The 25,260-nt window shown below is 41.4% G+C and overlaps 1 protein-coding gene across 3 annotated transcripts in view; it reads left to right on the top strand.

Annotated features, from left to right (window-relative positions):
• CENPF (centromere protein F) overlaps positions 1–25,260 on the top strand; it is a 59,315-nt gene that overhangs the window by 18,345 nt on the left and 15,710 nt on the right. For all 3 annotated transcript variants that reach the window (XM_063443831.1, XM_063443832.1, XM_063443833.1), the window contains exons 4-14: positions 35–147; positions 225–316; positions 1,435–1,726; positions 4,812–5,014; positions 5,427–5,552; positions 6,612–6,740; positions 12,861–12,983; positions 15,779–15,914; positions 16,663–18,815; positions 19,280–21,886; positions 23,405–24,283. In XM_063443831.1, the coding sequence (XP_063299901.1) occupies positions 35–147; positions 225–316; positions 1,435–1,726; positions 4,812–5,014; positions 5,427–5,552; positions 6,612–6,740; positions 12,861–12,983; positions 15,779–15,914; positions 16,663–18,815; positions 19,280–21,886; positions 23,405–24,283 (6,853 nt within the window). The remainder of the gene's footprint in view (positions 1–34; positions 148–224; positions 317–1,434; positions 1,727–4,811; positions 5,015–5,426; positions 5,553–6,611; positions 6,741–12,860; positions 12,984–15,778; positions 15,915–16,662; positions 18,816–19,279; positions 21,887–23,404; positions 24,284–25,260) is intronic.

Here is a 25,260-nt window from a genome sequence, read left to right as displayed (position 1 = left end):
AATGTATCTGTTATGATCTTATGCTTTCTTCTAGATATAAAAATGACTTGGAAAAAAGCCAGCAATCATTTACTGCTGGGGACATGTCCCTGTGTGTCACACCCCAGAAAACCTCATTTATTTCTTGTACACCTGATAAATACAATGGTATGTAAATTAATCATATTTCTCACACACATCAAATGTTATTTCTATGTCTTAATATAACGTCCATTTCCATTTAGACTCCAAATACGAGGATTTGCAAGAAAAATACAATAAAGAAGTTGAAGAGAGAAAAAGACTAGAAACAGAACTAAGAGTGCTCCAATTAAAAGTAAGGCATACGAAATGCATCAAAACAACTATAGCTTAATGAAATAGTTTTGATGTATATATCATGCAACCTGCAATACACAGCTCAATTCTCTGCCATTTAGAAGTTAAATCACTGCTGTTTCTGTTTATGCAGCGCTAGCCACATCTCCCCTGGCTATGACTCGCACATAAAATGTTTGTGGTTTCATTTTCCATCTGATGTTACCTTGCATGATAAGTTTTTATCCCCTCCTCTGTAAATTGTAATTTAATCACACATCATCAGCTCCTGCAGTGTCTAGAAGACTTTTTAAAAGTTGTTCCAAACTAATTTTGTCTCCCTTGCTGTCTTTCCTGTAGCGTGATGTCATTCCAGGAAATGGGTTTTATACCAGCTTGTCAGGAGAACATCACGGTCTCAAACAGTGACACTTAAAAATGACCTTGTATATTATTCAACACAGACCTATAAATACTTACCTCCCAACTTGAAAAAAATATGTTCATCCATGTGCTAGACATGCTTTTTTTATATTTCATAACCCCTTTTAGCATTGGAATGATATGGTATTGATATTTTGTCGCCTGGCACTTTCTTTTTTTGATTTCCCAGTGGGGTTTGTGCTTTCTCAGAATACCTTGAGAGGAATGTACTTGGGCCATAACACAAATATCAATTTTAACCCAGTCTAGTGCTCTTGGACTGTAACATTCCATTATTTTGTCTGTTTTTCAAAGTTTCCTATTTAGTGAAAACTCCAAATGCTATCAAATCTTATTCTTTATAAAATGCCATCATGAAATTTGTGTATTGTGAAACTTTAAAATCACCCTCCTGTAACAGTTATTTCTACTCCTGTAATTGTTTTGAGAGAACTTTGATTTGGTGCAGGATAACCGGTAAGGTTTGCATTCATTGAATTTAAGAGTGATGCCAGCAAGGGTTACTCAATCCAAAAACAGTGTTTTATCAACACACTTTATTTTTTATTTTTTTGTAGAGGAACCTTTTTATAAGGTGGCAAACACCTCTTTGGATTAAACAAGAATACACACAAACCTTAATTATATAATGAAGTGTGGTACATGCCTTTTTGTTATTGTACATTTTATATAGATTTATTTATTTTTTCTTAGAGCGCAAATCAGACCCCGCAGTCCTCTTCCCACAGTACCATGAACCACAGAGATATTGCTCGTCACCAGGCGTCATCGTCTGTATTTTCGTGGCAACAAGACAGAACACCAAGTCGCTCTTCATCTATTACTCAGGACACTTCTCTTAAGAGAGGTTTTGCAGCAACCCATTTTCCATGGGAACAAGAGGAGGTGCCAAGCAAAAAAGGCTACAAATTGGACAATTTGTCCAAAAGTACATCCGATTCCTACAATGATACAGTCAATGAACAACTTAGAGTCCAGAATCAAGGTAAGTTCGATTAAATTTCAGAGAATGTGAGTAGAAAAATAAAAAATTCTTAATACCAGAAAGTCTTTTAAAATATTACTACTTGTGCTATAGTTTTGTATTTCATTTGAAAGATGTCTTTGTTGGAGTTCAGTTATGACAAAGTGAAATGATAGTTAGAAATGTATAGCTAGTATCCTGAAATGTAAAGTTGTTACAGCAAAATAGGTATTAAAGGAACTCTATAGAGCTGGAATACAAACTTGTGTTCCTAAAGCTTTAGTGTCATTGTTCCTACTTGAAGGGAGGTGTTTAATAAAAAAAAATTATGTTTTTTACTTACCTTTTCCAGCGTTGAGGCTTTCTGGGAGCTGCTTACTTCTTCTTCCGTAATGTCACACAGGAGGCATAGCCTCCACGATGATCAAATCCAATGCTTTCCGATGTGGTTTCCACGTCATGTGACTGATTTTTGCTTGGCCTGTGCAGTAAAAGCGCTTCTATTGGCTGTCAGGAAGTCAGTCACTAGAGGTGGATTTAATCCTGCAATGTAAACATTGTACTTTATGCAGTTTTTTTACATTGCTTGGTTAAAAAGACAGTGCCACTGCATCCAGACCACTTCATTGAGATGACTATAGTGTCCCTTTAAATCTCATATTTCTAATTAAAGTGAAAGTACATCTACATACTTGAAAATATAATTCAGAAACACTTGAAGTAAAGAGAGTTGTCTTCATGTTCTATTCTGTTGCATAGAAACATAGAATGTGACGGCAGATAAGAACCATTCGGTCTATCTAGTCTGCCCAATTTTCTAAATACTTTCATTAGTCCCTGGCCTTATCTTATAGTTAGGATAGCCTTATGCCTATCCCACGCATGCTTAAACTCCTTTACGGTGTTAACCTCTACCACTTCAGCTGGAAGGTTATTCCATGCATCCACTACCCTCTCAGTAAAGTAATACTTCCTGATATTATTTTTAAACCTTTGTCCATCTAATTTAAGACTATGTCCTCTTGTTGTGGTAGTTTTTCTTCTTTTAAATATAGTCTCCTCCTTTACTGTGTTGATTCCCTTTATGTATTTAAATGTTTCTATCATATCCCCCCTGTCTCGTCTTTCCTCCAAGCTATACATGTTAAGATCCTTTAACCTTTCCTGGTAAGTTTTATCCTGCAATCCATGAACCCGTTTAGTAGCCCTTCTCTGAACTATCTCTAAAGTATCAATATCCTTCTGGAGATACCGTCTCCAGTACTGTGTACAATACTCCAAGTGAGGTCCCACCAGTGTTCTGTACAATGGCATGAGCACTTCCCTTTTTCTACTGCTAATACCTCTCCCTATACAACCAAGCATTCTGCTAGCATTTCCTGCTGCTCTATTACATTGTATGCCTACCTTTAAGTCATCAGAAATAATCACCCCTAAATCCTTTTCCTCAGATGTTGAGGTTAGGACTCTATCAAATATTCTGTACTCTGCCCTTGGGTTTTTACGTCCAAGATGCATTATCTTGCACTTATCCACATTAAATGTCAGTTGCCACAACTCTGACCATTTTTCTAGTTTACCTAAATCATTAGCCATTTGGCTTATCCCTCCTGGAACATCAACCCTGTTACATATCTTAGTATCATCAGCAAAAAGACATCCCTTACCATCAAGACTTTCTGCAATATCACTAATAAAAATATTAAAGAGAATGGGTCCAAGTACAGATCCCTGAGGTACCCCACTGGTTTCAAGCCCAAGCTTTGAATATACTCCATTGACTACAACCCTCTGTTGCCTCTCACTCAGCCACTGCCTTACCCATTCAACAATATTGGAATCCAAACTTAAATATTGCAGTTTATTGATAAGCCTTCTATGTGCAACAGTGTCAAAAGCCTTACTGAAATCTAGGTAAGCAATGTCTACTGCACCACCCTGATCTTTTATTTTAGTTACCCAATCAAAAAAATCAATAAGATTAGTTTGGCATGATTTCCCTGAAGTAAACTCATGTTGTCTCTGATCTTGAAATCCATGTGTTTTTAGATGTTCAACAAACCTATCCTTTAACATGGTTTCCATCACTTTCTCCACTACTGAAGTAAGGCTTACTGGAGAAATGTATTTCAACAAAGTAATGAGAAGCCTCATGTAGGTCTGTAGCATGTGTGCACTCTTGTTGTTGTCCTTAAAGTGACACTATAGTCACCTGAACAACTTCAGCTTAATGAGGTTGTTCAGGTGAGAACTATAGCTCCCTACAGCCTTTCTCATGGAAACACTGTATTTTCTGAGAAAATACAGTGTTTACATTGAAAGCTAGGAACACCTCCAGTTGCAGTCACTCAGAGTGAACCAGAGGGACTTCTGAGTTGATGGAGGCATAATATGCCTCCATCCACTGATGGAGGCATAATATGCCTCCATCCACTCAGATCAGCTGTGCACAAGCATCCTGTGATTGAGTATCTCCTCACACTACATGCAGACAATGCAGTGTTTACATTACAGCCTAGTGATAACTTCACTGGCCACTCCTCAGATAGCTGTTAGAGATCCTTCCTGGGTCATGGCTGCCTAAAATGCATCCAAACATTCAGTATCTCCTCCCCCTGCATGCAGACACTGAACTTTCCTCGTAGAGATTCATTGATTCAATTAATCTCTATGAGAAGATGCTGATTGGCCAGGGCTGTGTTTGAATCATGCTGGCTCTTCCCCTGATCTGCCTCGTTGTCAGTCTCAGCCAATCCTATGGGGAAGCACTGTGATTGAATCAGGCTATCACATGTCAGCAGACTGCTTGTTTTTCCTGATTCTAACAGCATGCAGATTTACAGCTTCTGGCTTGAATACAGTAAGATTTTTACTATATTTATGGAGGCATGAGGGGCCCAGGGGGTTAGATGGTCGTGTTAACACTATAGGGTCAGGAATACATGTAGTTGCATTGGTGACTATAGTGTCCCTTTAATAACAAAGCTTTCCATGGGTCTTCATGAGATAATTCCACGGAGTATCTGTTAATGGTCCAGGTCGGTGTTCTGTCTATATCATACACTTTTATAGGTCATTAATTTTTTTCCTATTTTTGCTCCTTCAGAGCTCAAATCCAAAATAAATGAGATGGAGACTAGATTACAAATTCAGGAAAAGGAGATAAAAAATCAGGTTTCAAGGTGCCAAGAAACTCAGATTATTTTAGACAAAACCAAGATGGATCTTGCAGAGAAGGACCAAACCCTAACAAAAAGCAAAGATGATCTGGCCAGAGTGAAGATACAGCTGGAACAAGCTACAGATAAGGTATTGGAAACTGTTCTTATTATGCCTAAGAAGTTGAATATGACAATAAAATGTAATAATTTTTTTAAATAGAAAAACTGATATATATTAAATCTTTATAATTTTGTTAACACACTGTTATTTTTATTTTTTGTATGTGTGTATGTATATATGTATGAGTGAGTGTGTGTATGTGTATATATTATATTTGTGCCTAATTGAAGCCATTAGAACATATTTGTAATATACATTGACACACGATATGTATTAATATATGTTTGTAAATACTTATGCTTCTTAGAAAACATGTATGCTGAAATGGAGCTTTTGGAATTTTTCTAGGAATTTGATTTAAAAAAATAACTTAAACTATAGCTTCTTTTTGCCAATTAATGCACTATTAAACGTTGATGTGCGTTGTGTATTTTGTCAGGGCATGCTGGCTGAACAAAAACTGAAGAAGGTTTCAGAAGAACTTGGCTGTCAAAGGCAGAACGCTGAAAGTTCTCGAATCACTGTGGAGCAGAAATTAAAAGATAGAGAGAAGGAACACCAACAGGTAAATAATAATGTAGTGTACATATGGATGGATTGATTTAATGTCATATGTAGCGTTTTATGTTAAACCCACATATAGCCCCCTCTAATGTTTTCTGTCAATTATTCCCTATAGTCTTGACTAAACTGCACCCATTTGAATGTCTTAGTTTATCTGCCTTTTATAGTTGTTGTTCTCTAGCCAATAGAACAACATTGAGAAGTTATTAATTTCTCACTGGGATCTGTGCACCACCTGTTGTCTTGAATTTTGGTTTGAGAACCACAACCTGAAAAGCATCATAAGCACTGTAGTGGTTAGGCTGTCAGGGTTTCACTGTCAGTATCCCTGATAAGTAATCTCAAACCATTTGTTTCACAGTTACCTGGTTCCCCATGGTCCATCCTCTTTAGTTGTATCGAGAAGTACAGAAGTTCCCATTCTGCTTTAGCTGTGTCAGTTTTGTGCAACTTTTTAGATCATTCATAGTCTGAGAGCATCTGCTGAAAATCACAAGCAGTTTTTATCCAGTTTCAGTGCTTGGGGAATCTTTTTCGCCATAACCACTACAGAAGGCCTCTTTAACACACTGTCGGCATACCGGTAATTGCAAAGTCTTTGGAGAGCTGCAGAAAGAGAGCAATAGTTTACAAAATAACCAGGACAAGTTAATGACGAGTCCTGTAAAGTCTGACACATGTATGTAAGGTTTTCTATGTCGCCACTACTACTTTGCCACTAATTTGCCTGGACTCAAATATTTACAGAGCAATACAGTTGTGTCTTCAGTAATATTACTTTAGCTTTGGTTTTGATAAATATCCCTTGTACCTATACCAAATATTAGAACCTAAACTCTTATTTGTTTGTGTGTGTACGTAGATGGAGATCTTGAGATAAAGTACTAATGATGGTACGTGGGAGTGTTCCTTTAATGGGAGATCATTTTAAGTTTTTATGGTTTATTTTAGTATGCATCCTGAGACTGCAAGATTTTTAGTTCTGAAACAAATAATAATGGTGAAAGGCAGTTGTCAATCGTGTACAATTTTTATTCAATATTTATTTTTTATTTTTTAGGACCTTGTGCGTCAACAAAATTCCCTTCAAAGTATGGAACAACAGCTGAACCAGTTGAAAACAAAACTGAGCCAGGAGTCCCAGCAAGCTAAAAATCAGTTTAATTCAATGCAGGCAGAACTCGACAAAGTAAGAGATGTGCCAAATGCAAAGATTTTATGCAAAACACTCTTACACACTCTTTTTACTAAGTATATCATAGACAAATTATTTAACATTCATCCACTAAAAACGTGTAACTAAAATGTCCTCACAGGTTTGACATTCAATGAAAATTTGCCAAAGCACCATGTTACTACCTATGAAAGAGAGAACACCATATTGATATGTATAGTAGTTGGTAAACCACCATGCAGATTAGCATAATTGGTGTGGAGTTAAAGCGGCACTGTCATGCCGAATTCCGTTTTTTTTTTAACCCCCCTCCCGCCTCAACTACATCCAATCGACCCCCTAGTCATCCCCAAATGCCCCTATGCCCCCCACATTACCTATTTTTTATTCTTTATTTTCTGCCCGATCTATATTCAGGGCGCCGCCATCTTTGTGTGGGTAGGTGAAGTCCCTGTGGGACACGTCATCTACCCACACTACACAGACTGTGAGATTCCCGCACATGCCCAGTGAAACACCTGGACATGCGAACGGGAATTTCACCTATTCATTCATTCATCAGACAGACGAATGAATGAATAGAAAAAATCAGACGAACAAACTAACACTGTGTATCAGTGTTAGTTTGTTCGTTCGGTTTATTACAAGGAGGGAGCTACCGGCGTGCAGCTCCCTCCTTGCATTATGTAAAGACAGAAGCGGCAGGGAGCAGTGCTCCCCACCACTTCATTAGCCCCCCAGGTCCTCCCCTCACTCTATGGGGGTCAATATGACCCCCATAATAGCACAAGGGAGATTCAAATCTCCCCAATGCCCCTACTCGCTATATCGCGAGTAGGGGCATGTCCACTAAACAGTGAGCAGCCTGTGGCTGCTCACTGTAAAAAAAAAAAAAAAGGGTAATAAGGGGGGGACGGGGGACCTACTGTCCTCCCCCGCCGGCCCCCACCCCTGGACGGCGGGTGGGGGCCATAATGGGAATGAGGGGGGACCTACTGTCCTCCCCTCAGGCCCCCACCCCTGGGCGGCGGGTGGGGGCCATAATAGTAATAAGGGGGGGGGGGACCTACCGTCCTCCCCTCAGGCCCCCACCCCTGGGCGGCGGGTGGGGGCCATAATAGTAATAAGGGGGGGGGGGACCTACTGTCCTCCACCCCCCGGCCCCCACCCCTGGGCGGCGGGTGGGGGCCATAATAGTAATAAGGGGGGGGGGACCTACTGTCCTCCACCCCCCGGCCCCCACCCCTGGGCGGCGGGTGGGGGCCATAATAGTAATAGGGGGGGGGACCTACTTTCTCCCCCCCCCGCCCCCCACCCCTGGGCGGCGGGTGGGGGCCATAATAGTAATAAGGGGGGGACGGGGGACCTACTGTCCTCCCCCGCCGGCCCCCACCCCTGGACGGCGGGTGGGGGCCATAATGGGAATGAGGGGGGACCTACTGTCCTCCCCTCAGGCCCCCACCCCTGGGCGGCGGGTGGGGGCCATAATAGTAATAAGGGGGGGGGGGACCTACCGTCCTCCCCTCAGGCCCCCACCCCTGGGCGGCGGGTGGGGGCCATAATAGTAATAAGGGGGGGGGGGACCTACTGTCCTCCACCCCCCGGCCCCCACCCCTGGGCGGCGGGTGGGGGCCATAATAGTAATAAGGGGGGGGGGACCTACTGTCCTCCACCCCCCGGCCCCCACCCCTGGGCGGCGGGTGGGGGCCATAATAGTAATAGGGGGGGGGACCTACTTTCTCCCCCCCCCGCCCCCCACCCCTGGGCGGCGGGTGGGGGCCATAATAGTAATAAGGGGGGGGACGGGACCTACTGTCCTCACCCCCCCGGCCCCCACCCCTGGGCGGCGGGTGGGGGCCATAACAGTAACAAGGGGGGGGGGGGGACCTACTGTCCTCCCCCCCGGCCCCCACCCCTGGCCGGCGGGTGGGGGCCATAATAGTAATAAGGGGGGGGGGGGGATCTACTGTCCGACCCCCCCCCCCGGCCCCCACCCCTGGGCGGCGGGTGGGGGCCATAACGATAATGGGGGGGGACCTACTGTCCTCCCCCCGCCCCCACCCCTGGGCGGCGGGTGGGGGCACTAAGTAAATTCCCCCCCCCCCCCCCATCAAGGTGACTAGGGGTGCCCAAGCCCCTAGTCACCCACCCCCCAACCAAATAAAAAATGCCCCTACCTACCCCCCTCACCCTAAAAAATAGTGAGGGGGGAATAAAATTGCTAACCTGTAAAGTAAAATTAAACTTACCATTCGACGTCTTCTTTTTTCTAAAATCTTCATTTTTCAGCCCCAAAAAAGGCCAAATAAAAAACCATCATAGCCGTCGAACTAAAAATAAAATAAAAAACCCGAGCGCAAAAAAAAAACCCGACGAAAAAGAAAAAACCCGAGCGCACAAAAAAAATAATCCATCTTCACCCATGGAGGGCTCCGCGCAGACTGAGCTCCGCAGGGCTGGGCAAGGCTTATAAAGCCTTGCCCCGCCCTGCAATTAGCCTAAGAACACTCTGATTGGTGGGTTTAAGCCAATCAGAGTGCTCTTTGTCATTTTACAAGCGTGGGAAAGTTCTTTGGAACTTTCCCACGCTTGTAAAATGACACAGAGCACTGTGATTGGATGGCTTGAAATCCATCCAATCACAGTGCTCTGTGTCATTTTACAAGCGTGGGAAAGTTCTTTGGAACTTTCCCACGCTTGTAAAATGACACAGAGCACTGTGATTGGATGGATTTCAAGCCATCCAATCACAGTGCTCTGTGTCATTTTACAAGCGTGGGAAAATTCTTTGGAACTTTCCCACGCTTGTAAAATGACACAGAGCACTGTGATTGGATGGATTTCAAGCCATCCAATCACAGTGCTCTGTGTCATTTTACAAGCGTGGGAAAATTCCAAAGAACTTTCCCACGCTTGTAAAATGACACAGAGCACTGTGATTGGATGGATTTCAAGCCATCCAATCACAGTGCTCTGTGTCATTTTACAAGCGTGGGAAAATTCCAAAGAACTTTCCCACGCTTGTAAAATGACAAAGAGCACTCTGATTGGCTTAAACCCACCAATCAGAGTGTTCTTAGGCTAATTGCAGGGTGGGGCAAGGCTTTATAAGCCTTGCCCCGCCCTGCGGAGCTCAGTCTGCGCGGAGCCCTCCATGGGTGAAGATGGATTATTTTTTTGTGCGCTCGGGTTTTTTCTTTTTCGTCGGGTTTTTTTTTTGCGCTCGGGTTTTTTATTTTATTTTTAGTTCGACGGCTATGATGGTTTTTTATTTGGCCTTTTTTGGGGCTGAAAAATGAAGATTTTAGAAAAAAGAAGACGTCGAATGGTAAGTTTAATTTTACTTTACAGGTTAGCAATTTTATTCCCCCCTCACTATTTTTTAGGGTGAGGGGGGTAGGTAGGGGCATTTTTTATTTGGGTGGGGGGTGGGTGACTAGGGGCTTGGGCACCCCTAGTCACCTTGATGGGGGGGGGGGGGATTTACTTAGTGCCCCCACCCGCCGCCCAGGGGTGGGGGCCGGGGGGGGGGCAGTAGGTCCCCCCCCCCTTATTACTATGATGGCCCCCACCCGCCGCCCAGGGGTGGGGGCCGGGGGGGGGAGGACAGTAGGTCCCCCCCCCCTATTACTATTATGGCCCCCACCCGCCGGCCAGGGGTGGGGGCCGGGGGGGAGGACAGTAGGTCCCCCCCCCTTGTTACTGTTATGGCCCCCACCCGCCGGCCAGGGGTGGGGGCCTGGGGGGGGGGAGGACAGTAGGTCCCCCCCCCCTATTACTACTATGGCCCCCACCCGCCGGCCAGGGGTGGGGGCCGGGGGGGAGGACAGTAGGTCCCCCCCCCTACTACTATTATGGCCCCCACCCGCCGCCCAGGGGTGGGGGCCGGGGGGGGGAGGACAGTAGGTCCCCCCCCCTCTTATTACCATTATGGCCCCCACCCGCCGGCCAGGGGTGGGGGCCGGGGGGGAGGACAGTAGGTCCCCCCCCCCCTACTACGATTATGGCCCCCACCCGCCGCCCAGGGGTGGGGGCCTGGGGGGGGGGAGGACAGTAGGTCCCCCCCCCCTATTACTACTATGGCCCCCACCCGCCGGCCAGGGGTGGGGGCCGGGGGGGAGGACAGTAGGTCCCCCCCCCTACTACTATTATGGCCCCCACCCGCCGCCCAGGGGTGGGGGCCGGGGGGGGGGAGGACAGTAGGTCCCCCCCCCTCTTATTACCATTATGGCCCCCACCCGCCGGCCAGGGGTGGGGGCCGGGGGGAGGACAGTAGGTCCCCCCCCCCCTACTACGATTATGGCCCCCACCCGCCGCCCAGGGGTGGGGGCCGGGGGGGAGGACAGTAGGTCCCCCCCCCCCTTTATTAACATTATGGCCCCCAACCGCCGCCCAGGGGTGGGGGCCGGGGGGGAAGACAGTAGGTCCCCCCCCCCTCATTATCTTTATGGCCCCCACCCACCGCTCAGGGGTGGGGGCCGGGGGGGGGGGGACAATAGGTCTCCCTCCCTTATTTTACTTAACGGCCCCCACCCGTCATTTAGGGGTGGGGGGCAATATTTTTTTATTTTTTTTTCTACAGTGAGCAGCCACAGGCTGCTCACTGCTTACTAGACATGCCCCTACTCGCGGTATAGCGAGTAGGGGCATATTATTTACTAATACCAAGTCATTTTTACTTGGTGTTAGTAAATTTGGCTGAAAGACCAGTTTAGGTCTTTCAGCCTTTTAGTAGATAGCTCCCTGATACCGTGGGAATTAGGGAGTTATCTACTAAGCGGCTGCAAGATGCAGCCACAGCAATGAATAGGATCGGAGTTTCATTCATTTGAATGAAATTCCGATCCGAACAAAGTACCGAATTGCATCCTAACACCAATGGAGAAACAGTGCTCATTCTGTTAGGATGCAATTCGGCAGTTTTGCCGGCGTTCTGTCTAAGTGACAGGACTTTCGGCAATACTGACAGGAAGCATTGTGGGAACAGGGAGGAAAGCTAGGGATCATGGGAAAATTGCTCTGACCAGCGGAAATGAAGCACACTTTGCTCCTCCGCTGGTCAGAGCTGGTCAAGCGGAGGAATCCCATAAGACAAAGAGTCCCTACTTTGTCTTATGGTTTTAAAGAAAACTAAAGAAGAATGGAAGAAATGAATAACAGATCCCGAGAGAGGGTGAGAAGAGGAAGAGATTGAGGAAAGGTAAGTTCGGCATGACAGTGCCGCTTTAACTCTTTCACTGTGAGGACTCTGGCCCATTTCCGTCAAACAATACCTACTCACTTTACTAATGAAGCTGATGTGTGACATCATCACGCAATGCGTTATGAGATACTCAATGCGGGGAGCACCATATACATGATGCATGCGTATAGCACTTTTGAAGGTATGCCAGCAGTTGTTTATCTAGTAAACTCTGCAATTGTGATTACTGTATTGAGGGAACAAAAAAAGGTCTCTGCCATAGAAATGACAATTCATCATTAATAATTTTTGCTGCTCAATACTTGTGTGTCCTCTACACCGTTTTTATGTTCTGCCGTTGGTCTTTAATGTTGCTTACTTAAAGGGACACTGTAGTTACCAGAACAGAGAAAAGGCAGTATGTACATTACAGCCTAGGGACACCTTCAGTTCACTAGAAGTGCTTCCTGTGGGATTATGCTCAGCGTCTCCACCCTTTGCATGGAGATGCTAAATTTTCCTCATAGAGATCCATTGATCCAATGCTTTCCTATGGGAAAGCATTGTGATTGGCTGAGATCATCGATTCTGATGATGTCAGCCAATGAGACAGATCGGGGGCAAAGCCAGTGCTGGAAGATCCGTGCAACGCTGGAAGTAAGGTGAGTTTTTGCTAGCTTTAACCCCTTAATTTGTGACATGTCATGATTCCCTTTTATTCCAGAAGTTTGGTCCTTAAGGGGTTAAAGAGGAGGGGGGGGGGGGGAAGGTTTAGGATTAGGAGCTGCCTAATCTAATCAGCAAGTTAATTATTTTTAGAATTGGGTAAACCATGAATTGAATGTTTATTTTATTTATTTAAATGAAAGCCTACAATGTATTGTCTACTTCACTGTTCAACATCTGCTGTTATAAGAATTGCTGTTTTCAATGAATGCTCTATTTATGTTTAGGTGAATCATTTGAAAAGAAGTCTGGAAGTGGAAATAGAGGAACTAAAGCAGAAACTCAGCAGATCTGAGCAAGCATTACATACCTGCCAGAAAAATGAAAGTGATTTTAAGAAAAACATTGAGGTAACTATAGAATAAGAAAAAACAACTAATGGTCTTGACTTGAAGTGCCAATAAAATTCCCATACAAGAATTGGGGGTTTCCTATAGGTAATCCAATTTAATCTATACCTTGTGCTAACCAACATTTATATTATTGTTGATTTATTTTTTGTTTAAAATTTCCACAAGTATGAACACTAAATATTGTAATGTCAATGCATTAGGCTCACTCCATATGAGTATGCTATGAACCTTCCAGGTTTGTAGTGGCTAGTACATTGCAAGGCCTGGCTAGTGAGGTAGGACTTTTAAGCCCTGGAATAAATTATGTTGACAATACCAAGTCAAGTGCTTAATGTGCTAACACTCCTTTAACAGACTGCTCAGTACTCAGAATTATATAAAATAATAGTCTTTATATAAATATTTGCCAGGTTTTGTACATTTTTTTTTTACTTTTATTTATTTATTTTTGGAATGTGGTTTCCTTTACATATAGCTTGTGTGTAATTCCTTAACTCTTGTAAATGTGTCAAATTCTTGTTCTTTGAATTTCTGATTGTGTGAATCACCAGATGATGGTGTAATATGTTAGATATGCCCATTGGCTGCAGCCAATTTGTCCATGAGGATATAAGTGTATAAGGCGCAAACAATAAAAAAAATAACTGTCATTCAGTGGTGCTTCCATCATAAAGATATTGCATCTTAAAACTACCCCAATGAAGTTAAACAGAATATGCTGTTGCTGCATGTTACCTAAGGTGCCTGGGTGCAGAACATTCCGTGTTCCAGAACTGCTGACCTATAGATCTAATTTGTAATCTAGGGTTAACCAAAAGGAAATGGTATACACAAGCAATTGTGAAAATAAACCACATTCACTATCTGAAACTGTGTGAAATTTGACATTTTTAGTTTAATGTGTGTGTATCACAATAATTTATACTGTGTTTGAGTAATAATAAAATTATGTGAATGGTGATCTCTGTTTAAAACTGACAGCCAAACCTTTTTGCTTCCCACAATATACATGTGTATAAAACTGTAACTATCGACAAATAGCGCTTCCTAGGCTAAGCACTATACATGGGTAGCTGCATTCATTGCCAATTCCCTGCATTCACCAACACAACTTAATTTTCTTGCTTCCCAAGCCTTGCCTTTTCTCTGTATGGCATTTATGATCTCTGTCCATCTGCCACCTCCATTGCCTCTGAAAATGTAAGGCTCATCTCCAGTGATGTTTTGCCAAGGCCATCTGCTGTAAACTGCTACAAGACTATAAATTCTGCAGATTTGTATCTTACAAATTACTGTGCACATAACCATGTTCCGAAACAGCTCTTGCACATTTCCTGTAGTGGACAGATTTGTTTAACAGCAGTTTGTTATTCCTTGTACCACAAGACATGATATTGATGGTGAATCACCTTGCAGGTTGCAGACGAGTCGGAATGTTCATATCAATTTAGGGGAATGGCTATTACTGTATACAGAGAATTAGTGTATGAACTGCTTATTCTGCTTTTAAAACAAACAGACATTTTTGATGAGTTTGTTTTGGAAGAAGTTATGGTAATTATGGGTTTACCATGGGTTATGGTAATTGTGAAAAGGCTGATAATTGTGTGAAAGGGGTGATTAAAAGATGACTATAACCAGCCAGACTATTCATCTAAAACAAAAAACATATATATATAATAAAAGGGGGGGCCTTGAAATTTAAAACACCCCATGTATACACTGAGGTACAAAATAATAGATGTTTGACCACAATAGTTTACCTTCAAATATTAAATGTGATCACTTGACAGTCATGGCAAGATTAAGCTGAAAATAACCACATTAAAAAAAAAAGAAATCTGCTTCTTTATTAATAAAGTTCCAACCTATTCTGTTGCTCTGGTATCTAATCAGTTACATTCACAAACAGTGTTACTGTGCCAACATAACACTACAAGTTCAAATGTGTACGAGCCTTGCAAGACTTCGCTTGTCACAGACACCTTCAGGCGTTGTAAAAACTTCAGGGATAATAATGTGATGCCCAAATTGTCAATTTTGCAAAGGGAATACAGGATTTTAGGTAGTTTTTATATTACTTTTTTTTGTTTGTACTGCCTGAATATCGTACATGTTAACTCCCTTGCTTTAGATGTCTGTGTGAATTTTAGTGTTATTCACTAAAGTGAGAATTTCACATTTAAATGGACACTACCACCACCCTTAGCCCTGCATGTGTAATTATTGCAGTTTTTATGAACTGTAATAATTACCTTACCGGGTTAAGTCCTCCTCTAGTGGCTGTCTGCCAGACAGCCACTAGAGGGACTTCCGGCTTCTTAGACGACTTTTGGTCGTCTAAGCGACGCTGGATGTCCTCGGGCTATGCATGAGGACCTCCAGCGTCGCCGGAATGCCCATAGGAAAACATTGAATAGGGCTTTCCGATGGGGAAATCCTAATGCGGCCATTGTCGGTGGGGGAGGAGCATGGGCGGAGCTGAGCCAGCACCAAGCGACATTGGATGGAGGGGAGGGAGCACTCCTGAATTCTGCAGTGCCAGCAAAACGGGTTTGTTTTCCTGGCACTAGAGAATCCATTTAAGGGCAAAATAGCCAAACCAGAAATATTCTCTAATTGAGCTATGTTTCAAGTTCAAATACTTTGGCTTTTTAGTTTCACTTTGAATTCTCCCTTTAGTGACTGACCCTGTGTTTTAATAACCAAACTTGCACAGTATCTTTTTTTTTTTTTTTTTTTTTTTTAACTTAATTTTATAAACTTTTCCAATTGTTTTTATGTATTTTTAGGAAGCAAAGTCTGAACAAAATGCCATCAAATGTCAGTTTGACCAGAAATGCAGAGAATATCTAAAACTAGAGGAGGACCTCAGAACAGCCAATCAAACTTTAAGACAAAATCAGACATTTGTAGAGGAATTACAAAGTGAGTAACTCTTATCATAACAGTGTTTCACATTGCTTGATTCACATAGCAGTAGTAGTTAGGGAATGTTGAAAGATACAGCGATATCCAACTTTTTGCATGGTGGCCTCTAAATCTATGTCAACATGCTGCTACCAAGACCAGCCGGTACCATTTAAAATGAAATGCATCAGGAGCGCTGATAAGTTATATCTGGGGATTTGTCCTGACATACATAGTACGCAAGGGATTATCCCCACCTCTAGGTTATATAGAGTGTAAATCTTGTGAAAGGAAAGAAATACCAATTTTTATTATTTCAAGTAAAAAAAAAGACACGTATTGTGGCCTAAATGTGTATTATTTTGTAATGCGTACATATAAAGTAAATATTTATTTTCAATGCGTCTTGTCTTGACCTTGCTCTTTGGAGGCCATCTCAAAGTTCTGTTGGTCAGGACTGCAGATATCTGCCCAGCAACCATTCAGTAAATCAACAGCTAGTGCGCATGCATATATCCTGACATCATGAACAAGTGTTTGGCACTTAACAAATGCATGTTTCAGTCCTCTTTATTGATGAATGACTAGGTATGTGGAGCTTCTAGTGCAAAAAGGTATAGCTGCTATGTATAATATATGATGTTTTTACACCTACCTTAATGAATATAGGGAAGATTTAGACTCTTTATATAGCTATATTACACTAAAAATATACATGCATATAAATGTGGTTTGTTCTTAAAATTTTATTTTCTCTTTTTCATAGATAAAAATGTTATCATAGAAGCAGAATTGAAATCTGTCCATGAAAAATTGCAAGATCAAGGTTCGGTTAGTCTTCAGAGCACAAAATGCACTATTTTGAATCTGGAAAAAGAGAGAGATTTCGCCCAAGAATTGTTAAAGAAGAGAGATCAAGATATTGAAGAGATGAAGGTTACTCTAGAAAACTTGGCAAAAGAATCTACAACTCTGAAATATGTAACCGACTGTAAAGAAAAGGAATGCAAAGACTTGCTCAATGCAAATAATTTACTTTCTAATTGGAAAAACGAGCAAGAAAAAATAGCTAATCAACAATCCAGAGAAAAGGAAGGTATGTTGAGTAAGATTAGCGAAGTGAAAGGTGTGGTTCAGACACATTTAGATAAAATACACTCACTGGAAAATGACAAAACAAATTTAAACATTCAGATTAAAACTTTACAAGAGCTTGTGAATACCAAAATGGCTGATCTTGAGACGCAGAAAGCTGCGTACAATGATATTCGCCAAAAACAGGAAGTGGAAAGTCAGAAATTAAGGAATGAAACCGAAAAATTAGTTCAAGAAATAACTGAACTTAAGGGGCAAATTGAAGAACATAAATCACATCCTTGCCAGGACCAAATGTCTTTATTAGAGAACATGTTACAGAATGAAAAGCTGCAGAACGCTGAATTGCGCCGACAGCATGATGAACTGCTAAAAACTCAAGTGGGCACTAAAATTAGTCTGGTGGAATTCGAAGACACGCATGAACGATTTGTAGCAGAGTCTAGAAGCCAAGTACAAAGCTTACAAAATGAAATTTCATCTAAACAAATTGATATTGAATCACTGGCTTCTACTATTAAGGAGAAAGATGAAACCATTAACAGCTTATCAGAGAAATTAAGACTTAAGGACACTGACAGGCTTTCTGCATGTCAAACTATTAAGGAGCTCAATGATGAACTGCAAGCAGTAAATCAGGTTTCTGAGTCATGGTCGATCGAAAGGGAAACACTAACTGCGTTAATTAGCTGTAATCAAAAAGACATTGAACGGCTGACTGCGGAAAATAAAAGAATCAATGAACTTGACGATGGAGCCCTGAATTGTAATAAAAAACTATTACTGAAAATAAACTCTGACATGACTCAAGAAGTAGATGTGGAACATGTTTCTGAAGAAGCAAAAACTATGCTCAATAGACGCTTCACTAAGCACACAAAAGAACACAAAACTCTAAAAGTGGAACTCTCAGAGATGAAAGAGAAATACTGCAAATTACAAATCGCAAATGAAGAACTAACCACGCTAGTCTGTGATCTGCAAAGCAAAGAATTATCTCGAAACAAAATCTTAGAAGAATTCCGAGAGAGCCTAGAAGAAAAGGAAAAATTATCAATTAAATTGCCAATTGACACGGAAAAGACAAATGGTTCAGCAGGTCATGATGATGGTGATGTGGATATGACTGAAGGTGTGAACATTGAATCCGTGAAAGCTCTGATATTCAACAGCAAAGACATGGATCTTTGTAATACTCAAGCTGAGCTTCATGAAGAAACCTTATGTTCTGAAGTTAAGACTATTTTATTAAATTCTGAAAACATTTATCAACCAACCACCACAACTCTTGAAATGGAAAATGATGTCCCATTGAAAAAATCAAAGAGGTTAAGTTTAAATGACACTACAACTGATCTGTGTGATATGGTGATGCAAAAGTTTGATTTGCCGGGCCAAAGTGAGTGTATCACTGATCAGCAAAGTGCTCCTGCTTCAGAAATAACATTCTTTATTGACCACAGCAAATGTGATGGGTACAGGCCCAGGAAATCTGTTTCTGATGAACTGTTTGACCTAACCTTCAACAGATCGTTTGAAGAGCAACTGTGTTCTCTTGCCAGTGTGAATAGCAATGATGAAGATGGTGTAAAACAATTACTTGCCATTTACCAAGCGGAGGTAAATGACTTGAAGAAACAGTATGGTTCAGAAATTGCAGCACTGCAACAAACATTAAAAGACCAAGCTAATGAAATGGAAAATAAATTGTCAGAAGAGAAGAAACAGAAGGAGCATCTATCACTTGAACTTGAAGCTGCAAGGCTGGAGCTGCAAGTCCTTGACTTGAGCGCACGTTCGCTTCTGTCTTTTGATGTTGATGATGTAAGTATCTGTTGAATTTTTATATATATATATATATATATATATATATATATATATTATAAAAGGTTACTCCAGGCAACATGACCATTTCATTTATTCCTGTACTGTTGAATATAACACTATTATAAATAATTGTGGCATTGTAACTTTTATCCCCTTTTCTTCTACATTGTCAAACTGCCTATCAAATCACAATTATATTCTCTTCGGTTGATTATAATTATGTGATACAAATGGGAGGGGGGGGGGGTCGGGGGGGACGGGACACACAAACCATTTCTTTATTTGGTACAAAATCAGAAAGTTTCCTGAGACCTAACTTTGTGTTTTTCTAAGCTTTTAAGTAAGAAATAAAATTACAGTTCTGACTCTATTTTCTTAAGTTGACAAATTATAGTTAATATTTTGTCCAGATAAGATTGAATTTCTCTCAATTTGTCTGACTTGTTTCTTTTTGTTTTCAGTTAACAAAAACATTTGACGCCACCAATCAGAGCATATGCACCGTTTTACCTATAGGAGGTTTATCCTTAAATACTACTAGTTTGCAAACAAGCGAAATTCCTGGAGAATCCAATCATACTCTACATTCCAAACACACAGAGGATGTAAAACTTGCATCTTTCAGTTTGGAGAAATCACCTGAAAATCCTGGAATTGAGAGTCCAAAATGTTCCCCTAACTCTTCAACTACTAAGATCTTGGAGGCTTCCCCAGATATTCTGAAAGTTCAAACCGTTATAGAAAATCTTAGGCTTCAAGCTCAGCAATTTTCTAATGAGAACCTAAAGCTCCTGCAACGAGCAGAGGATGGGGAGCAAAAGATTGAGACATTGGTTGCTGAACTGAAAGACCTAACTGCAAAGATTGACGGGCAGAAATCAGAATGTGTTGGAAGTGAGGCAACAAGCTTAGAACTTCAGAATTATGTGAAGGAACTTGAAGAGGAGAGAGCATGTTTGTTTGAAAAACTCGAATTACTTTCTTCTGAGAAACAGCAGTTAACTGTAAGAGTTGAAAACTTGGAAAAAGACGTCAATAACACGTCTAATACAGTAGAGAAGCTCAAAATTCAGTTGTCAGACTTGTCCGTCATACGTAAAGGTTTGGAAATGTCGAGTGAGGAATGGAAAGAAAAATATCTTCAAACAGAAAATGAGCTAAGAAGGACTAAATCTGAAAGGGCAAACATTGAGAATCATGCATTATCTCTCGAAGCTGACCTAGATACCCTACAAGCAAAAAGCCAACACTTACATGATGAAAATGCAGAAAATATAAGGCGTCTTTCCTCTTTACAAGAAAGTCTTGATGTTGCTCTGGAAGAGAAAAATAAAATATTTCAGGAACTGAATAGTGTCAATGAAGAAAAAGAGGAATATTTAGTTCTCTACCATCAGTTGCAGAGAAAGGAAGATGAGTTTGTGGCAAATAAGGCAAATTCCAGAGAACTTATAAAGATACTAGAAGATGAAATGCGAGCGTTAAAAGTGGAACTTCAAACTACAAAATCCATCACTGAACAGTTGTCTAGAGAAAGAGATGAGCTAATTAGTCTACAAGAAACTGAAAAGGTTAAAAATTCAAACATTGAAGAGCTACAAAATCGGACACGGCAAATACAAGATGAGAAGGAACTTCTGGTGAAAGAAATTGAAGCGATACAGTCTCAGGTGAGAGAGTTGCTAAAAGAAAAGGGAGATATATATTCAGCTTTGGAATGCTGCCTGCTTGAGAAACAAGAATTAGCCACCAGACTGAACTCTGCCAATGAAGAAACTGCTCTGTTGCATAAGAGTATTGAGGAACTTAAAATTTGTATTGACTCTAATGAAAAGGAAAAAAGTCATGTGGTTGAAAAACTGGAAAACGAAATGCATGCTTGGAAACTGGAGCTTCAGAATGCAAAATCCATCATAGAACAGTTGTCTACGGAAAGAGATGGATTAATTAGCCTTCAAGAGGCCGAGAAAGGGAAACATTCTCAACTTGAAGAGCTACAAAACCAACTAGACCAAATTCAACAGGAAAAGGCACATCTATCGAAACAATTAGAAGAAATACAAGCTCAAATTCATGCAGCACTAAATGAAAAAGATAAAATATCTAGAAGTCTGGAAAGCTGCCGGCTCGAGAAACAAGAAATGGCCAACAGACTGAATATTGCCCAAGAGGAAGCTGGACTATTGCATGCTGGTATTGAGAAACTTAAAATTCGTATTGAATCTGATGAAAAGAGAAAATGTCATATGATTGAAAAACTAAAAGAGAGTGAACGAAATACAGATCATCTTAAAGATAAAATTGAAAATCTAGAGCGAGAGTTGACCATGTCAGAAGAGAATTTTGAAGACGCAATTCTTCAGACCGAGGCCATCAAAGAGGAGATGGAAACGCTCAAGGCACATAAAGATGCATTGGAGAAAGACACAAATAATTTTAGGAGGAAGGTGGTGGACCTAGAAAAAGTAGTTATGGAGAGTCATGAGAAGATTGTAGAACTGGAAAAAAGGGAAATGGAACAGAATGATTTTAAAGAGGTATCGGAGAAAGCCTTCCTGGAGTTTGAGAAACAGTTGAATGAGTTGCGTGAACAAAAAATGCTATCAGATGAGAGATACCAAACAGAGTCTGATAAACAAGCTGAAATGCTTTCTCTTATGGAGCAAAGTAAAACAGACTTATTGCATCAGTTAGAAAGGGCGCAATTGAACAACCACAACCTGGAAATCTCTGTTGAAAAACTTACCTCAGAGCTTGAGGAATGCAAACAAAAATTGGATGAGAAGACCCAACAGCTTCTTATTCTTGAAGAAAAACTGGTAAATGCAGGGCAGTTGAAAAATCAGTATTCATCAGAACTTTTACGCTTTGAAGTTGAGTCAGAAAATTTGAGTAATGAGAAAAAGGCTCTTCAGACAGTGATAGAACAGTTGGAAACAAAGATTCAGGCCATGACGGCATCCATTGGAACCCTTGAACAGGCAATAGTGACTTCAAAAACACTATGCGAAGATTTAAAAATGCAGCTGGAAAAATCTACGTGTGAAAACCAAGATCTTTTCCAAAAGGTAAATACTAAATTATATTCTGTATTTGCAGGCTTCGTTATGCAGGTTAGTACATAAGACTTGTGGATGACAGATTCACTTTTAAGTCTTAAGGGGACACTATTTAGTCACCAGAATCACTAGTCTTAATGTAGGGGTTCTGGGGCATGTCGCGTCTTCCTGCAGGCTCAGCAGTATAAATGCTGCCTTTACTGACAAAAGGCAGCGTTTTCGCTGCTGCAAAAGTCCGCCTCACTTGGCTCTCACTTGGACAGCATCTAAACGGACTTCCTGAGTTGGGTCCTGCAAAGATTGCTGCACCAATGTTGGAGATGCTGAATACTCCACATAGAGATGCATAAATCCAATGCACACTAGCCTCCCAATGCTTCCCTCAGGGGGAGCATTGCATTGGCTGAGCTCATCAAAATTGGTTATCTCAGACAGGGAGACTGGACATCTGCACAGAGAAGTCTTTCTAAGGCAGATGTTCTGGGCAATTGCTGCCTCTTGAGTTCAACTCCACTGACCTAATCAATCCAGGAAGTAACAAGATCTGGTGTCTGACAGCCAGGGATGTGACAAGGTTAATGTCTATTGAAATCTGTACTTTTGCAAAATGAAATAAAGATGACACTCTTCACACACAAAGCTTTTCATTAAGTCAAAGCGCTTTTAGGGTCTGGAGTGTCCCTTTAAAGCAAGTAAATTTGAGTTTTACTGCATACCGTGGGGGGAGAGTTCTCTAAATAGAACACTATAGTGTTACGCATACAGTCTGTATTCCTAACTCCATGTTTTTTTCTTTAATGACAATGTCTGTATCTGTTAGGTACTAAATTGTAACCTATGCATTGTGGAAGCAATATGTCAACCAAATGTATGTAAATGTATGAAGTCCTTTCTACGCCTACAGTGGCAGGCACATATAATTGTGTGCGCATTTAACCCCTCTCACGATAAGCAACGTAAGGCTGCATTTAGCATTGTGAAATGTAATCATACTTAAAATTTAGTAGGGAATCTGGTGGGTTTATATTATCCACTGGAAGTGGTATATGTAATAGTGCAAATATGCAATTCTTGTGCCCACACCTGAACAAAATAAAGTGGAGCTGAGCTATTAAACTTGTGTAAAAGTCCAGGAATTGTATTTATTTTAACTATAATTTTAAATGCAACCAAAACATTCCAATTCAATATAGGGGTTTTCCATAAAGATAAGTTGATAAAATAAAAACTTGTTTCCTTGATCTGAAATTACCCGTTTAACCCTTTTTATATGTGATTTATCACTCTTGGTTTTTGCCTTCAGTTCTTGGTAGGGGTTTAAAAGGTTATTTGGCTATTAAAATACCTTAAGATTAGAGTTCTAGCAAATATTCTCACTTCATATGTTAATCTTCCGTTGTGAATAGACTCCAACTACTTTTTTATGTTGATTGATTAGAATGTTGGCAATCGATTTATACATGTATATAATCCCCAGGCATTGATGCATTATTAACAGATATTTTGTGACTCGTATATAACCTGTAGGTAAACGAGCTATCAAAAACCTGCAGTGATTTATCTGATGAAAAGAGAAAATGTCATATGATTGAAAAACTAAAAGAGAGTGAACGAAATACAGATCATCTTAAAGATAAAATTGAAAATCTAGAGCGAGAGTTGACCATGTCAGAAGAGAATTTTGAAGACGCAATTCTTCAGACCGAGGCCATCAAAGAGGAGATGGAAACGCTCAAGGCACATAAAGATGCATTGGAGAAGGACACAAATAATTTTAGGAGGAAGGTGGTGGACCTAGAAAAAGTAGTTATGGAGAGTCATGAGAAGATTGTAGAACTGGAAAAAAGGGAAATGGAACAGAATGATTTTAAAGAGGTATCGGAGAAAGCCTTCCTGGAGTTTGAGAAACAGTTGAATGAGTTGCGTGAACAAAAAATGCTATCAGATGAGAGATACCAAACAGAGTCTGATAAACAAGCTGAAATGCTTTCTCTTATGGAGCAAAGTAAAACAGACTTATTGCATCAGTTAGAAAGGGCGCAATTGAACAACCAAAATCTGGAAATCTCTGTTGAAAAACTTACCTCAGAGCTTGAGGAATGCAAACAAAAATTGGATGAGAAGACCCAACAGCTTCTTATTCTTGAAGAAAAACTGGTAAATGCAGGGCAGTTGAAAAATCAGTATTCATCAGAACTTTTACGCTTTGAAGTTGAGTCAGAAAATTTGAGTAATGAGAAAAAGGCTCTTCAGACAGTGATAGAACAGTTGGAAACAAAGATTCAGGCCATGACGGCATCCATTGGAACCCTTGAACAGGCAATAGTGACTTCAAAAACACTATGCGAAGATTTAAAAATGCAGCTGGAAAAATCTACGTGTGAAAACCAAGATCTTTTCCAAAAGGTAAATACTAAATTATATTCTGTATTTGCAGGCTTCGTTATGCAGGTTAGTACATAAGACTTGTGGATGACAGATTCACTTTTAAAGGACCACTCTAGGCACCCAGACCACTTCAGCTTAATGAAGTGGTCTGGGTGCTAGGTCCAGTTAGGGTTAACCCATTTTTTTTATAAACATAGCAGTTTCAGAGAAACTGCTATGTTTATTAATGGGTTAAGACTTCCCCCAAATCCTCTAGTGGCTGTCTCATTGACAGCCGCTAGAGGCGCTTGCGTGATTCTCACTGTGAAAATCACAGTGAGAGCACGCAAGCGTCCATAGGAAAGCATTGTAAATGCTTTCCTATGCGACCGGCTGAATGCGCGCGCAGCTCTTGCCGTGCGTGCGCATTCAGCCGACGGGGCGGAACGGAGGAGAATCAGAGGCAGAGATCTCCCCGCCCATCGCTGGAAAAAGGTAAGTTTTACCCCTTTTCCCCTTTCCAGAGCCGGGCGGGAGGGGAACCCTGAGGGTGGGGGCACTCTAGTGCCAGGAAAACAAGTATGTTTTCCTGGCACTAGAGTGGTCCTTTAAGTCTTAAGGGGACACTATTTAGTCACCAGAATCACTAGTCTTAATGTAGGGGTTCTGGGGCATGTTGCGTCTTCCTGCAGGCTCAGCAGTATAAATGCTGCCTTTACTGACAAAAGGCAGCGTTTTCACTGCTGCAAAAGTCCGCCTCACTTGGCTCTCACTTGGACAGCCACTAAACGGACTTCCTGAGTTGGGTCCTGCAAAGATTGCTGCACCAATGTTGGAGATGCTGAATACTCCACATAGAGATGCATAAATCCAATGCACACTAGCCTCCCGATGCTTCCCTCAGGGGGAGCATTGCATTGGCTGAGCTCATCAAAATTGGTTATCTCAGACATGGAGACTGGACATCTGCACAGAGAAGTCTTTCTAAGGCAGATGTTCTGGGCAATTGCTGCCTC

The sequence above is a fragment of the Pelobates fuscus genome, chromosome 2, assembly GCF_036172605.1.
Source record: "Pelobates fuscus isolate aPelFus1 chromosome 2, aPelFus1.pri, whole genome shotgun sequence".
Taxonomy (NCBI): Eukaryota; Metazoa; Chordata; class Amphibia; order Anura; family Pelobatidae; genus Pelobates; species Pelobates fuscus.
Note: the sequence above shows the minus strand (reverse complement) of the source record. Positions and strands in the feature narration are given on the sequence as shown.